This window comes from Pongo pygmaeus, chromosome 13 (genome assembly GCF_028885625.2).
Source record: "Pongo pygmaeus isolate AG05252 chromosome 13, NHGRI_mPonPyg2-v2.0_pri, whole genome shotgun sequence".
In the NCBI taxonomy this organism is placed as follows: Eukaryota; Metazoa; Chordata; class Mammalia; order Primates; family Hominidae; genus Pongo; species Pongo pygmaeus.
This window is the reverse complement of record NC_072386.2, coordinates 23,755,251-23,772,888: the sequence shown is the minus strand read 5'-3', so window position 1 is coordinate 23,772,888 and position 17,638 is coordinate 23,755,251. Positions and strand designations below refer to the sequence as shown.

Genomic DNA, 17,638 nt, shown 5'->3' with positions numbered 1-17,638 from the left:
TATAATGGTGAAGAAGAAAGCAATTGCCCAGGAATCCTACTGTGGTCTGAGATAAGAAGATCATTCCTATTGCCACATCCCTGGAGGCCATTTGTCTTTTTTCAATGACTGATCATCCTATTCAGAGTGAGAGGATCCGGAGTGGAAACAAGAGGCCTGTTGTACCATGGCAACTGAAAGCCACTCTTTTCCATGTACCATTGTTTTCAAGCCGTTAATTTCCTATTAAACTTCATTTTCCTCTTCCTGAGAGTTTCGCTATAAAAATATATGTGTGTATAGATATATATTCCTAGCATAAGAGTACTATAAGAAGTATTTTACATAGAACTTTTACAACAATTCTTTGAAGTGCTTTATTGTTCCCATTTGACAGGTGAGGTGATTTCGGGCACAGGAAGGCTGAATGACATTTCCAAAGTCACCTCCTTGTAAGAGGCAGTGTCAGAAGCTGACAATGGACTTGACCACTATGCTGTCATAGCAACAGAGAGAGATAATTTTTAAGACAATCCATGTATTTAAAAAATATTTTTGTATCTCTTGGGAGTTTTTAAAAGAATCGTTTTGAGTTTTTTCATTTTGATGGTGATTGAAAACACCAATGCTTGTTTTATAGGCAAATATCTATAGTGATCAGAGATCCAAGTAAAATATAGATGGGCTGATCTTAGCATAATCTTAGAAGAATAATTATATACAATCAAATGGAATTTCTTAAATGCACAAATGGAATTAAAAGAGGAGGTTCTTTTCCATCTTAACCAAGAAGGAGGGCATAATGGAATGACCGTGTGCTAAGCAAGGGGGCAGGAAAATGAGTAGGAGGGAAAACATTGCAGAGGAGAAACTAAATTACCATGAGTGTAGAAAGAAAATGAGGACTTGTGAATATGAAAATATCAAATATAGTATTTCAATGTCAGAATGGTTCACTATATTAAAACTCAAGTCCATTATGCACAAGAAAAACTGGAGGTAATGATTATACATTGACCCAAAACAGTACCAAGATGAGCACTGAGCCTGGGGATGACATGAAAACATTTTCAAACAAGAGGAAAGATCAAAAATAATGCAATTCTGAAAACTGCTGAAGAGCATAATGTTTTTTTCTAACACAAAAAGCTAAATTCGGTTACTTTGCTGATTTCATGAGGGAAAAGAGTCTCACCATAATAAAGAGACAATAGATTTTTTCTGTCATGACACACTTATGGTCTCCATTTAATATATTCTATGCACAGAGTTGGTGAAAACACTATATTTACTATTTCTGAACAGAATAAGGTAATTCAATCAGCTACATCTTATACATGATCACAGGCATGGAGGTGTCATAGAAACACCTCAACAAATCTTGGAAATGTTCATGCAGATAAGACAGGGCAGCTGGCAAATTAATTTCCAGATTATATTAGAGAACTTAAAAATAGGCTGGGTGTGATGGCTCATGCCTATAATTCCAACACTTTGGGAGGCTGAAGCAAGAGGATTGCTTGAGGCCAGGAGACCAGCCTGAGCAACATAGGGAGAGCCTGTTTCTACAAAATTTTTTTTTAAGTTTGCTGAGTGTGCTGGCACATGCCTGTGGTCCCAGCTACTCAGGAGGCTGAGGTGGGAGGATCATTTGAGCTGAGGTATTCAAGGCTGCAGTGAGCTACAATTGCACCACTTCACTCCAGCCTGAGCAATAGAATGAGACCCTGTCTCAAAAAAAAAAAAAAAAAAAAAAAAGATTTCATGACTTTATTCAAACCAACAATGATGAACAGTGAGGATTACATTAAATGAGAAGCAGTTAGGGGCTGGTTTATGGTCTTGACCTTCATTCCTTCTCCACGAGTACAGCCCATGACCCAGTGATGATTTCCCCTTCCCTGCATTGCATTGGCACTGACTTAGTTTCTAGGCCAGAATCCTGTTTTCCAGACAAAAGCCCTGCTCCATCTCCCAGCACACTTCCTTCCCTTGCAGGCTATGCCTTCTAGACTGACATAGAAAATACTCACCTTATTTTTCCCTTGTTGCTGGGACAACAGGTGCAGGGTGATGCTCAGGACAGCCAGTGGGTGAGTGCGTGGAGGGAGGCATCCAGGTCTCAGATATGGGTTTGTGTCCTGTGACCTCACCTTTTCACATCACTGCAATGAGCATTTCACCTGTGGCAACAATGACAGTGCACATTTGGGGAGCTAAAGATATTTCCATAAACTTTGTCCCAGTTACCATTTACCAAAAACAAGTACAATTTTCTATGAAGGGGGCCAGCCCCTCCACACTTGTGGGTGTTTCTCATCAGATGGGACCAGAGACTGAGAGAAGAAAGAGACACAGAGACAAAGTATAGAGAAAGAAAAGTGGGCCCAGGGGACCGGCACTCAGCATACGGAGGACCCGCGCTGGCCCCAGTCTCTGAGTTCCCTCAGTATTTATTGATCATTATCTCTACCATCTCGGAGAGGGGGATGTGGCAGGAAAATAGGGTAATAGTGGGGAGAGGGTCAGCAGGAAAACGTGAACAAAGGTCTCTGTGTCATAAACAAGGTTAAGAAAAGGTGTTGTGCTTTGATGTGCACATACACAAACATCTCGGTGCATTAAAGAGCAGTGTTGCCGCCAGCATGTCTCACCTCCAGCCCTAAGGTGGTTTTCTCCTATCTCAGTAGATGGAACATATAATTGGGTTTTACACCAAGACATTCCATTGCCCAGGGGTGAGCAGGAGACAGATGCCTTCCTCTTGTCTCAACTGCAAAGAGGCCTTCCTCTTTCACTAATCCTCCTCAGCACAGACCCTTTATGGGTGTTGGGCTGGGGGATGGTCAGGTCTTTCCCTTCGCAGGAGGCCATGTCTCAGGCTATCACATGGGGAGAAACCTTGGACAATACCTGGCTTTCCTAGGCAGAGGTCCCTGTGGCCTTCCGCAGTGTATTGTGTCCCTGGGTACTTGAGATTAGAGAGTAGTGATGACTTTTAACAAGCATACTGCCTTCAAGCACTTGTTTAACAAAGCACATCCTGCATAGCCCTAAATCCATTAAACCTTGAGTCAACACAGCACACGTCTCTGGGAGCACAGGTTTGGGGCTACGCTTACAGATTAACAGCATCTCAAGGCAGAAGAATTTTTCTTAGTACAGAACAAAATGGAGTCTCTTATGTCCACTTCTTTCTACATAGACACAGTAACAGTCTGCTCTCTCTTTCTTTTCCCCACATTCTAGCGGGCATCTCTAGCAAGATGAGAGTGTTTGGCAGAGGCTCTTGCTTTCCATCATCTCTGGAGGCAACAGGAAGGGGCTCCAAGGGAAGGAGCAGGAAGGTGTGAGTTTAGACTAGGGGCTGGCAGCAGAGCACACGTGTCTTACTGGAGTCTGTGCTTTCCTGAGATGGTCCCCTACAGAAAACCCAATTTTCTGTTAATCCTCAGATTCCTGAGCCAAACTATTATTTCACTGTGAACAGAGAGATGGGATCATGCGAGGAACTTGAGAAGGATATGTGAACAGATTACAGTGCAAACAGCAACTTGAAGTCAAATACTGATATGAAAAATAAATGGGAACAATGTTGGGCGTTCCAATGTAAATTAACAATCAAATGTAGATGTTATATATTCTATAAATATATATTTTATTAACATTTACCCCTAGAGAGATAGAGATTCTAAACTGTACAATATTTGTAAAAGAAAAAGAGACGTTTATCAGAGTCCCTCATATACACAGAAGCACCAAATTCATATGATCCAGAGAGAAATTCTACTAGTAAACTAACTGATAACCTGATGTTACCTAAACTATTCAAGTCTTAGTCAATCTTCCCAGTAGTTTTCAGGAAGGGTGCATAAAGGTGATATGAGATCTTACCCTGGTTTGAGCCATGTATTACAAAAGTATAGGACATGTGAATATAAATGTAAACTTTTTAAATATTAGAAGCCATTGTGTCAGCACCTAGAAGCCACTGTGTGAGCACATTGAAACGTTACATCATAATCCCACTGCCTTTTGTGCCAGAAATGCAAGGGAGAGTCAACACTTGGAAATCCATTAATGTAATAAATTATGTTAACAGAATCAGTGAGAATGTTATGTGTTCATGTTCATAGATTTAAAAAAAGACATTGCCAGGATTCTGCAGAAAATCATATTTAAAAAATTAATAAGGAACTAGTGTAAAATATATACATATTTTTAGACAGGGTCTTGCTCTGTCACCCTGGCAAGAGTGCAGTGGTGCAATCATAGTTCACTGTAGCCTCGGCCTCCTGGGCTCAAGTGATCCTCTCGCCACAGCTTCCCCAGCAGCTGGGACTACAGGCACATGCCAGCACACCCGGCTAATTTTTTGTTTTTTTTGTATCTTGTAGAGACAGGGTCTCACTATGTAGCCCAGGCCAGTCCTGAACTCCCGGCCTCAGTGGATCCTACTGCCTCAGCCTCCCAAATTACATGCATGAGCCACTGCGCCTGGCCCTAAATGTTTCTTGAGAGCAAAATCTACTTTCTATAAAGGTGAGCCTGAGTCAACCCTTTCAAAGCCATTAGGGGCCAGGTGTGGTGGCTCATGCCTGCAATTACAGCACTTTGGAAGGCCGAGGCGGGTGGAACACCTGAGGTCAGGAGTTCCAGACCAGTCTGACCAACATGGGAAAACCCCTTCTCCAGAAAAAATAAAAAAATTAGTTGGGCATGGTGGGCATGCCTGTAGTCCCAGCTCCTCAGGAGGCTGAGACAGGAGAATTGCTTGAATCTGGGAGGTAGAGGTTGCAGTAAGCCGAGATTGTGCCATCGCACTCCAGCCTGAGCGACAGAGCAAGATTCTGTCTAAAAAACAAAAACAAAAACAAACAAACAAACAAAATTAAAAAGCTATTAGGACAGTCTTGGAAGAAAAAGTCTTGGAAGGAAAAGTCTCTTGGGTAAGGATTAATTAACCAGTACACAGGCAGGCAAGGTGACCCCTAGTGGTCTGCCAGTCTCAGAAAAAAATTTATGCATCTAGGGAAAAATTGTCATAACTGGGCAATTAGATCACAGCCTGCGCATCAAGTAAAACAAAATTCTGTGTCAAACACACTGTAAAACAAAACACTGGTACAAACCTTAAACATTCCCTGATAGGCATCATAGAGTTTTTTGGTTTGTTCTGTTTTTTTGTTTTGTTTTTTGCTCCCTAGAGATTAATAAGCAGAATGGGACCCTCAAATTTCAAAGCATGCAATAATGGTCCCCCCACTACTGGGACCCCTGCTAGTTACATGTTTAAAAATTAATTGATAACTGATTTTGGCCAGGCGCAGTGACTCACGCCTATAATCCCAGCACTTTGGGAGGCCAAGGCAGGCAGATCATCTGAGGTCAGGAGTTCAAGACCAGCCTGGCCAACGTGTTAAAACCCCGTCTCTACTAGTGGCGGCACAGACCTGGAATCCCAGCTACTCTCGAGGCTGAGGCAGGAGAATCGCTTGAATCCGGGAGGCAGAGGTTGCAGTGAGCCGAGATCACACCACTGCACTCCAGCCTGGGTGACAAGAGCAAAACTCTGTCAAAAAGAAGAAAGAAAGAAAGAGAGAAAGAGAAAAGAAAAATTAAGGTCCTCTCTGATGCATGTTTTAATTTGTATTTGTATAAATTTAAGGGGTACAAGTGTAGTTTTGTTACATGAACATACTGGGTAGTGGTAAAGTCTGGACTCGTAGTGTAAACATTCCCTGAAGAGTGCATATCATATCCACTAGGAAATTTCTCAACCCTCACGCCTCTCACTCACACACCCTTCTGAGCCTCCAATGACTATTATTCCACTCTCTGTGTCCATGAGTATGTGTTATTTAGCTCCTATTTATAAGTGAGGACATGCAGTATTTGACTTTCTGTTTCTGTTATTTTACTTAAGATAATGACCTTCATTGCCATCCATGTTGCTGCAAAAGACATAATTTCATTCTTTTTTAAATTTTGAAGTTTATTTTAGACATAGGGATACGTGTGCAGATTTGTTACGTAAGAATATTGTGGATTTTGTTGTTTTTATGGCTGAATAGTATTCCACTGTATGCATACCATATTTTCTTTAGCCAATCATCTATTGATGGACACTTAGATTGATTTCATATCTTTGCTATCATAAAGATACGGAATACAGCAATCCTGCTACTGGATATATACATAAAGGAGACATACTATATAAAAAAGATATCTGCACTTGTATGCTTAGAGCAGCACTTAGGTTGATTCCATATCTCAAAGATATAAGATTTCTCTTTTTTCTATATATCCAGTAGCAGGATGCTGGATCCAGCCTGAGTGACAAGAGCGAGACTCTGTCTGAGAGAAAAAAAAAAAGAGTGGAAGATAGAACCTCACAACAGATTCAACAGAAATTTTAAAAGAATTTAAGGTATTATGAGGAACATAATTTCATTTATGAAATAAGCAAATTCCAATAAAGACATTAAGTAGCAAAATTGACTAAAGAACAAATAGAAAATCTTAATAGATGTATATAAAGTAAAAAAAAATTGAATTAGTAATTAAACATATTCCCCCTAAGAAGAGTGTAGTGCTAGATGCCTTAACCCATGAATTCCATCTAACATTTAAAGAAGAAAGTATACCAGTCATACACAAACATTTCCAGCAAATACAGAAGAGAAGATATGCCAAAACATTTTAGAAAGCCAGTATTAGCTTGATACCAAAGCAGGATGGAGACATCAGAAGAAAAGGAAAGTGCCAAACAATATCTCTCATAAGTTTACATCCAAACGTATTTAACAACCTGGAAGCAAATTACATCCAACAGTATGTAAAACGATCATACACTACATGTCTCTGGAATTAATACTAGTAATGCAAATTTGGTTTACTATCTAAAACACAATGAACATTGTACATCATATAAATAAAATAAAGTAGAAAATCAATAGAATCATGTCAAAAGACATACAAGAATTTTGGCAAAATCCAACAATAATTCCTGATAACTCACAACAAACATGCAGAAAAAAAATAAGTGACAAAACTAACATAAAGGACAGAAGAGAGTAATTGGAATTGTACCATTTTAAGGCTCTTATCTTTAACAAAAGTGTTAAAATATTAATTCAGGCCGGGCGCGGTGGCTCACTCCTCTGATCCTAGCAATTTGGGAGGCCGAGACGGGTGGATCACGAGGTCAGGAGATCGAGACCATCCTGGCTAACACGGGTGAAACCCCGTCTCTACTAAAAATACAAAAAAATTAGCTGGGCGTGGTGGTGGGCACCTGTAGTCCCAGCTACTCGGAAGGCTGAGGCAGGAGAATGGTGTGAACCTGGGAGGTGGAGCTTGCAGTGAGCCAAGATTGTGCCACTGCACTCCAGCCTGGGCGACAGAGCGAGACTCCATCTCAAAAAAAAAAAATATATATATATATATATATATATATTTATATATATATATAAATTCAAGGTAGACTGTGATAAAGACACATATTGTAATTTTTTTTTTTTTTTGAGACGGAGTCTCGCTCTGTCACCCAGGCTGAAGTGCAGTGGCGTGATCTCGGCTCACTGCAATCTCCACCTCCTGGGTTCAAGCGATTCTCATGCCCAGCCTCCCAAGTAGCTGGGATTACAGGAGCATGCCACCACGCCTGGATTGGTTTGTATTTTTAGCAGAGACAGGGTTTCACCATATTGGCCAGGCTGGTCTTGAACTTTGGGCCTCATGTGATCTGCAGGCCTTGGCCTCCCAAAGTGCTGGGATTACAGGTGTGAGCCACCACGTCTGGCCTATGTATTGTAATCTTTCAACTAACAATTTAAAAAATTGAAACAAACAGATATAGCTAAAAAGCCAGCAGAAGAGAGAAAACAGAAGACTAAAAAATAATCACACTAAAGACAGAATCAAGAAAAAAAGAAACAGAGACAGAAAACAAATAGCAACAGGGTACACTTAAATCTAGTCATTTCAACCATTACATTAAATATAAAAGGGCCCAGCCTTCATAGCTCACACCTGTAACCCCAGCACTCTGGGAGCTGAGGTGGGAAGACGACTTGAGACCAGGAGTCTGAGACCAGCCCTGGCAACATAGTGAGATCCTGTGTCTGCAAAAAAAAAATTTAAATACTAAAAAATTAGCCAGGCACAGTGCTATATCCCTGCATTCCTAGCTACTCAGGAGGCTGAGGTGAGAGGATCCTTTGACCCTAGGAGTTCAAGGTTACAATGAGCAATGATCATGCCACTGCACCCCAGCCTGTGTGACCGAGCCAGACCCTGTTTCTAAAACATAAATATAGAAGGACTGGATATCTTAATTTCAAAGTTCAGATTTTCAGATGAGATTAAACAATAAATAAATAAACAAGGCCCAACACTATGCTGCTCACAAGAACCACATTTTAGTTACAGACACAACATTTAGGCAAAAGTATAGATGTAAATGTGCCATGCAAATACTAATCCTAAAAGAGTTGCTGTGACCATATTAATATTAGATAAAGTGGTCTTCAGAACAGGAGTACTGCCAAAGATAAAGGTGTCGAGTCATAATCAAAATAGGCCAGTTCGTAAAATTAACAATCTTAAATGGGTGAACCTAGTGAAACTTCAAAATGTGTGAAACAGACATCAACAGAGTAAAGGTGATGATCATCAGATCTACTTTTCAAGTGTATGTGGAACATTAATCAAGATAGATTAAATACTGGACCATAAAATAATTCTCAATAAATATAAAAGGATTTAAATCATAAATCAAAATTTTGCTCAGAGTTTGTATCTGAGCAAAATAGGACTAAATTAAGTCAATAACAAAAATATATTCAGAAAAACCTTAATATTTGGCAATTGAGCAAATAACTTTTAAATAAAAATGGATATAGGAATAATTCTCAGATCTATATTTAAATTTTTAAATTATGTTAAAATTTTAACTTTAAGTATATAATTCAGTAGCATTAAGTACATTCCCAGTTTTGTACAACCAGCATCTTCATTTCTATCACAAACAGAAATAAAGTACCCATTAAACAATAACTCAGCATTGCTTCCTCTCCCCAGTCTCTGGGAAACACTAATCTTCATTCTATTTTCACAAATTTGCCTATTCTAGATATTTCATATCAGTGGAATAATACAACATCTGTCCTTTCATGTCTGGCTTACTTCACTCAACATCATGTTTCCAAGTTTCACCCATGTTGCATGTATCAGAACTTCATCCTCTTTAATGGCTGAATAATATTCTATTATTTATGTATCATATTTTGTGTATCCATTCATTTGTTGATGGACACGGGTTGTCTCTGCCTTTTGGCTATAACGAATAATACTGCAATTAACTTCAGTATAAAAATATCTGTTCCAGACCCTGCTGTCAATTTTTTGTGGGTGAATAATACCTAGGAGTGGAATTTCTGGTTCTCCGTGTGATTCTGTGAGGAACCACCAAACTGTTTTCCACAGCAAGTGCATCATTTTCTATTCCTAGCAGCCAGTTCATGAGGGCTCCAATTTCTCCACCTCCTTAGCAACATTTATGTTCTGTGTCGTTGTTATGAAAGCCTTACTAGTGGATGCAAAGTGGCATCTCATTTTGGTTTTGTCTTGCATTTTATTAATGAATAACAAGTAATCGCTTTCGATTACTAATTCAGTCTCCTAGGTTATAGGTCTATTCAGATTTTCTCTTTCTTCTTGAGCCACTTTGGTAGTTTGTGTCTTTCTAGCGATTCGTCCATTTCATCCAGGGCACCTAATTTGTTGTTAGACAGTTGTTCACGGTGTACTCCCGTAATCCTTTTGTATTTCTGTAAAGTTGGTAGTAATGGCTCTGCTTTCATTTATTATTTTAATAATTAGTCTTCCATCTTTTGCTCAGTCAATATAGTGAAAGGCTTGATCTTTCAAAGAATCTATGTTTATTTTTTCTACTGCTCTCCAACCTTCTATTTTATTGATTTATGCTCTAATTATGCTCTTTATTATTTCTTTCCTTCTGCTAGCTTTGGATTTAGTCTTTTTTTGTTTTCTTCTACTGTCTTTAGGTATAGAGTGAGGATATTGATTTGAGATTTTTTCTTAAATGTAGTTGTTTATATCCATACATTTTCCTATGAACTCTACTTTCACTGCATTCAATAAGTTTTGGTATGTTTTGTTTTTATTTTAATTTGTCTCAAGATATTTTATAATTTTGCTTGTGATTTATTTTTCACTCACTGGTAGTTGAAGATTGTATTGTTTAATTTCCACATTTTTGTGAATTTTCCAGTTTTCACTTATTTATCTGTTGTTTCTTCCATTGTGGTTGTAAATTATATTTTGTATGATTTCAAACTTTTAAAAATGATTAGGACATATTTTGTGGACGAAGATATGGCCTATCCTAGAGAAAGTTCCACATACACTTGAAAAGAATGTATATTCTGCTGTTGTTGGATGGACTGTTCTGTATATGTGTATTAGCTCTCAGTGGATTATACTGTTGTTTAAGTCTTGTATGTCTCATGAAGCTTCTGTCTGGGTTTTCTATCCATTGATTAAAATGAGGTATTGAAGAGTCCAACTGTGACTATAGAACTGTGGGTTTATCCTTTCAATCCTGTGCATTATTTCAGCTTTACTGAGGTGTGATAGAGAAATAAAAATTGTACATGTGATGCGTTTATATGCACATTCTGAAATGATTACCAAAATGTAGTCAATTAACATGTTAATTACCTCACAGAATAGTTACCTTTTCGTGTGCATGCGTGGGATAAGAAAACTTAACTCTATCCCCTGTGACTGCAGAGTGGCCATTCCAGCTGCTCCAGGCTCTGGCAGAGGAAGACCGGGGCAGGTGGCACCACCAGGGGGGCCCTCAGGCCTGGCACGCACGCATTCCAGAAGCCACCCAGACCATGCCCTGCCGCCTGGGCGCCCAAGCTGCAGTCGCCCTCTGTGTGCAGGCAGCAGCTGGCTGGCAACCCCCTAGCCCGCTCGCGTTCCCAGCATCGCAGAACCAGGGCCAGGTGTCCCAGTGGCTGCGGCCAAGCCAGACATTCTGCCCGGCGGCGGCAGCTGCACAGGAGCGAGAACTGAGAACCCGCCGCTCAACCCCACACGGAGTGACTGCCGAGTGCCCATGCCAGCGGCCCCGATCTCCCTCAGATGGAGGAGTGGGCGGGAGGCACGGCCTGGGGACCCTCAAGCTGGGAGCGCTGGCTATCCCGAGGCCGACCAGGCCATGCACCTCCAGCCCACCTGGGCACCCAAGCTGCAGCCGCCTTCTGTGTGCAGGCAGCAGCCTCCAGGCAACTCCGGAGCCCGCCCGCACTCCCCACGTCTCGGAACCAGGTCCAGATGTCCCTGTGGCTGCGGCCAAGCCAGGCGGTCTGCCCTGCAGCAGCTGCACAGGGGCGGGAACCGGCCCTCAGCCCCGTCCCCAGTGGCTGCAGAGGGCCCCTGGCTAGAGGTCTGGAGCTCTGGCAGAGGAGGAGCCGGGCGGGGCAGGGTCTGGCGGGCTCCCAGGCCAGGCGGTCTGCCCTGCAGCAGCTGCACAGGGGCGGGAACCGGCCCTCAGCCCCGTCCCCAGTGGCTGCAGAGGGCCCCTGGCTAGAGGTCTGGAGCTCTGGCAGAGGAGGAGGCGGGCGGGGCAGGGTCTGGCGGGCTCTCAGGCCAGGCGCACCCGCGATCCAGAGGCCGCCCAGGCCATGCTCCACCACTTGGGCGCCCAGCTACAGGCGCCGGGCAACTCCCAAGCTGGCTGGCGCGCCCAGCCTCGCAGAACCGGGGCTAGATGTCGCCGTGGCTGCGGCCAAGCCAGGCGGTCTGCCCGGCGGCGGCTGCACCGGGACAGGAACCGACCCTCAGCCCCATCCCCGCGGACGGCCCCTGGAGCGGACCCGATGTCTCTTCGGAGGAGAAGAGGGGCGGGAGTCACGGCCAGGCGGGAAGGGATGCGCGCCTGCGATTCCGGAACGTCCCGCGCCAGCCCAGGAGAACCCGCAAGCCAGCGGCGCCTGAGCCCGAGCTGCAGCCGCCCTCTGCGGGCCACGCGAGCTCGAGGGCGCCTTCCGGAGTCCGGGCTGGCGCTGAGCTGTAGGCGCGAGCCTAACCGCTTTGCTGGGCTCACTCGGTCTGAGAGGTCGGAGGCTGCGAGTGTCGCTGCTGAAGGCTGTGGTGGACCGGGCTGGATCGCGGATTCTGAGCTACATCGCGGGTTTGGGGGTGGATCTTGGGTTTGGGGGTGGATCGCGGGTTTGGGGTGCATCTTGGATTTAGAGGTGGATCGCTGGGTGGGGAGGGGGATCTCGGATGTGGAGCTGGGTGGGGGTGGAAAGGCCACGAGGAGCCGCGGCGGCTCAGGAGCGGGTGGTGGGCGTCTGAGAAGTCGCCACCATGAGGAAGCTCTTCAGCTTCGGGAGACGCCTGGGCCAGGCGCTCCTGAGCTCAGGGACCAAGAGTACTCCGGTGGGAGGTACCACATTCGGGACGGGGAACTGCGGAAGATCCACAGGGCTGCCATCAAGGGCGACGCCGCGGAGGTGGAGCGCTGCCTGATGCGCAGGTTCCGGGACTTGGACGCCCGCCACAGAAAAGACAGGTAGCGGGGACTCAGCCCTCCGTGGGAGGGGGCCCGTAGGCCCGGTTTCCCCGCACCGCCTGAGGCGGGGTCGTTGGAGGTCGCCGGGACCCTCGGAGCCGCGGAGCCAAATGGAGCCTCAGCTGCTTTCCATCGCTGGCAATTTCCCGCCTGTAGCGCTTGGTGGATAATTGGAGTGATTTAACTCACAAAGTTAGGCATATCCACGTTTAAAACATGGGGCCATATACATGATAGGGAGGTGCCTAATGAGAACTCATTCCCATGTCAAAAATACCATGAGCCATTTTCAATAGGCGAAGAGTTCTCAGATAAAACCCTGTGTCGATTTTACATCCGAATCCACCTAGGTAGATAGGTTTTTTACTGAGGCTTCTTAGAGGGACACTTGGAAGTGGGAGGTGGGTTCCTTGAATGAGAAGACTCAGTTTTCTCAAAATGTGAGCTCTTAATATGTTTATCAGTTTTACATAAACCGAATGAAAATATCAAGGTTTTACCGTTTTTGCATGACACTTGCTGTCTATCTTACCATTGTGATGACATTTAAAAATGTTTATAATGGAGTGAAAAAAGACTTGCTCCTCTAGATATCAAAATGTGCTATTAATTCCCACAATTAATTATTTACTAACAGCTAAAAACACATATAAATAAATGGAACAGAACAGGAAATCCAAAAACACTGAAATATATGTAAGATATATACATAGGGATTGATAATGGTAAGATTTCAGATGAGTAGGAAAGGATGAGTTATGAATAAAATGCCTGCTGTGTGAAGAAAACTCATGAAACTTTATGTCACAAAAATGAGTTCCTGGTGGAATACAGACTGAAATTTTTACACATGCAAAATGAGAAAAGTACCAGAAGAAAACACAAAGACTTATTTATACAGGTACATTTTACGTTAACAGAGGCCTTCCTAAGAATGACCTCACAAGCAGGCATTCTGAAGGTTGATTTAGCAAACTAAAATTAAAATCCCCTGTGTATCAGAAAAAAATTAACAAAAGATAACACACTTGAAAAATATTTACTATATATATTTTTACTAATATATAAAAATATATATTCAAATGAAAAGTGTATCTTCATCCTACAGGGAATTTATTCTTTATTATATATAATATATATATTACTGATTATATGTATAACAAATTGTATATATTACTAACATAATGTTATATATATCAGTTACATATATATACAGATAAAAAGCACATCTTTATTTTACAGGGAATTCTTTCCAATCAAATCCACAAGAAAAGAACTCTAAAAGTGAGCAAAGTACTTTTTGCAGATCCACAAGTTACTTATGTACATAGGAAAAAATCCTTAGTGTTTCTCATAAGAGAATTTAAGTTAAAAGAGGAATGAGACTGTTTTCTATCCACGGTGTTTGTGAGAATAAAGAGCAGTGGCACTTACACTGTTGCTAGAAGTTTAAGTTGCTGATGACTTTTCAAGTGGATAATTTGGAGATAATTACCACATTTTAAAAATGTATATGCGCTTTACCCATCAATTCCATTGTATTAAAATACCTTCAGAAAATAGAGATACATGCACTTTTTTTTCCCAGCATTTATGATAACAAGAACCCATAGAATGGATATGTGGCCATTGAAGGTGGCAATAGGTGGAGAAGTATGTTGATGTGTGAAGATGCATTTTGTTACAGCCAGTGAGGAAAAACAAATCAGTTTGCTTGGACATACACACAAACATACTATGGTCTGGTGTTAGGCAAAACTATGTACAAAATAGGATAAAATTTGTAACTTCTGAGCATTTGTATTTTTAAGTTTTTTGTTCCTTTTTCTTGCCTTTGATTTCTGAAGTGAGCATTTATAAAATTTCTAGTAAAAATTTATTATTAATGGAATAAATTTTGGGAAGAGAGAAATGTGAATCTTGTACAGATAAAAATAATTTCTCACTATTTTTTATCATTATTATTGTGAGGGTTGTTATCTTGTTTGAACTTTTAGCTTCTTCAGAAGTAAAAAGGGAATCTTTTTATCTGTGCTTGCAGATTTTATGTATATACTTTATTATGTATATATGTTTTTCTTATGTATAGATTCATTACATATAGGCAAACAATGATAGATTAATCATTTCATTATAGTTGTCTTATCAAAATAACAAATAGCAAATATTATTACTATCACAAAAATATTGGTTTATAGAAGTTGTATTTAAAAATATTGAGCTCCCCAACTGTTTCTATCAATCCATTTATTCATCAAACATAACCTGAATATGTTATGTAGCAGACATTTTGCACTATCTCTCAGGACCCTTCCATACTTAAAAACTTTATGTCACCTGTTCTGCCTGAGCAAGATGAGAGATTTAAAATGGGAATAGTACGACTTAATCTCATTGAAGCATTTTCTCCCACCTTTCAAGCAAAAGCATTTCTGAAGGTAGAAAACAATAAGAGAGAACATTTAACTGCCCTTTTGGAAATTTATCAGTCTTAAATACTAATATTAATAATTGGAAAGTCTGATTTGCATATATCCTGTAAATCTAAGTGTTGACTAAAATAAGCCATACCTATTCATCTCAATCATGAGTTTCCTTTAGCTTCACATTTGTTTTGTTTTGTTTTGTTTTTTGTTTTGCGACAGAGTCTCACTCTGTCGCCTAGGCTGGAGTGCAGTGGCGTGATCTCAGCTCATTGCAACCTCTGTTGCCAAGGTTCAAGCGATTATCCTGCCTCAGCCTCTCGAGTAGCTGGGATTACAGGTGCCTGTCACCGCGCCCAGCTAATTTTTGTAGTTTTAGTAGAGACAGAGTTTCACCATGTTGGCCAGGCTGGTCTTGAACTCCTGACCTAGAGATCCACCCGCCTCGGCCTCCCAAAGTGCTGGGATTACAGGCATGAGCCACCGCGCCCGGCCAGCTTCACGTTTTTAAAAATCAAAGTAAGAAGTAATTTGTTTAAAAAATATGTTGTTATTTCAGTGCTCTTTCCCCATGGTACTTTTAGGAATTAAAATGTATTTTAAGTGTCAATTAGATGCCTAGAACTGCCCTAGACCTGCTGTGTATACAGTATTCTACTTAATGTAAGGCCTCATGGATTGTGTGATACCCTACTATTTTCTATATTAATAAGATGATTTTTAAGTGCTACCAATTATAGTTATAAAAAATTATGAGTTATAAATACCACTCCAATATGAGATATGCTAAAATGTGACCTAATCTTTAAATCATCCTGCAAAATAGCAATAATTGTATCATTTTACTGAATTAACATGTTTTTGTTAAATAATAGTAATATAATTATAACATCTGGCTGGGTGCATGGCTCGCACCTGTCATTCCAGAGCTTTGGAAGGCTGAGGTGGGAAGTTCCCATGATGCTAGGAGTTTGAGACCAGCCCGGGCAACAAGGTGACATTCCTACTCTACAAAAAATTTTTAAAAATTAGCTGATCATGCTGGTGTACTCTTGTCGTCCCAGCTATTCAGGAGGCTGGGGCAGGAGGATTGCTTGAGCCTATGAGTGCCAGGCTGCAGTGAGGCATAAATACACCATTGCACTCCAGTCTGGGCAACAGATCAAGACCCTGTCTCAACAAACAAAAGTGTAACAGTTATTGAGTTGCTGCTTGTTCTGGAAACAGTTGTAAATGCTTTACATAGATTTTCATTTAAGCATCACAGTGGTGTCCTGTGAGCTAGCTGCTGTTGTCATCTTTATTAATGAGGAAATTCAGGCATGGAAAGGCTAAGCAATAGCTGGTAGGTGACCGAGTTCAAAGTAGAACTCAAGCCCTAGTTGAACTGAATCCAAACACCAAGCTCATTCTATCCAAATAGGCTGCTGTTCCATTAAGCTAGGGAGCAGTAAGAGCTAATAAATATTGTACTTTCTTCAAAAGAAAATTATTTGTTTTGAAGGCAGAGGAATAACATGCCATTCAATGTTTACAATTACATGAGCCATTGTAGGTTTTGAGATATTGCACTACATTTCCTGAAAACTCCTCTCGCTCTCCTAGGACTGTTCTACATTTGGCCTGTGCCTATGGCCGTGTGGAAGTGGTCACTCTCTTGCTGGACAGAAGATGCCAGATCGACATCTGTGACAGATTAAACAGGACACCTTTAATGAAGGTATATAGTAGCCAACTCTTTCAGCATGAAATGGATTTGATTTAAATACATAGAATTCAAATGAATTTGTCTCATTTAAATATAGCTAGTTGGTGAAACCTGTGGAATATGTATTTTGAATTCTTAGAATTTATAGTCTAGTTTTTTATCTAACACTAATAGGCTGTACACTGCCAGGAAGAGGCTTGTGCCATTATTCTCCTGGAACATGGCGCCAATCCAAACATTAAGGATATCTACGGCAACACTGTTCTCCATTATGCCGTGTATAATAAGGGGACTTCACTGGCAGAAAAACTGCTTTCCCACCATGCAAATATTGAAGCACTAAACGCGGTACAGATCAATCAACTTTCTTTTCAAAATGTTTGTTTTAATATTGACATAGGTAAGAGTCAATTTTTCATATTTGGAACTCAAGTATTCCTGAATGAAAATGTTTTGAAATAACTTAATTGTCTAAAATTTTACTTTAAATATTGATACTTTTAAAGAAGCATTAGAGGGCACAGCTATTTTAGTGCACTTGTGGGAAGTATTTGTGAATTTGTTAAGGTAAAACTTCTTTTCAAGTATTTGTTTCCTACCCCAGGTGTATTTTTTTTCTAATTAGTGTGAAAACATCACAGGAAAAAAATTGCCCTGGAAATAGGCTTTACCTTAAAACTCAAAACTAAAGCAACTTACAATAAATGGAAGTCTTGCTGCTGCTGATGGTTTTCTAACAAAATGGATGTATCTTTCACGGGCAAGGTTTAAGAGGGAAAAATAGGAAGGGAAAAGGAGAGCAATCAAAAACATGCAGGTCACTTGGAAATTAGGTAATGAGGGAAAATGCCAAGAAGAGGTTTTGCTTTTTAGTTTGTTGTTTTTCCAGTTTATATATTGAGACAAAGCCCTCTT

At 41.1% G+C, this 17,638-nt stretch overlaps 1 protein-coding gene across 1 annotated transcript in view; it reads left to right on the top strand.

The window, feature by feature from the left end:
* The first annotated feature begins 12,324 nt into the window (after positions 1 to 12,324).
* The window catches only part of ANKRD18B (ankyrin repeat domain 18B), a 51,629-nt gene continuing 46,315 nt past the window's right edge, over positions 12,325 to 17,638 (top strand). Inside the window, 4 exon segments of the mRNA XM_063650231.1 lie at positions 12,325 to 12,439; positions 12,442 to 12,592; positions 16,621 to 16,735; positions 16,898 to 17,071. Of these exon segments, the coding sequence (XP_063506301.1) occupies positions 12,388 to 12,439; positions 12,442 to 12,592; positions 16,621 to 16,735; positions 16,898 to 17,071 (492 nt within the window). The 5' untranslated portion in view covers positions 12,325 to 12,387.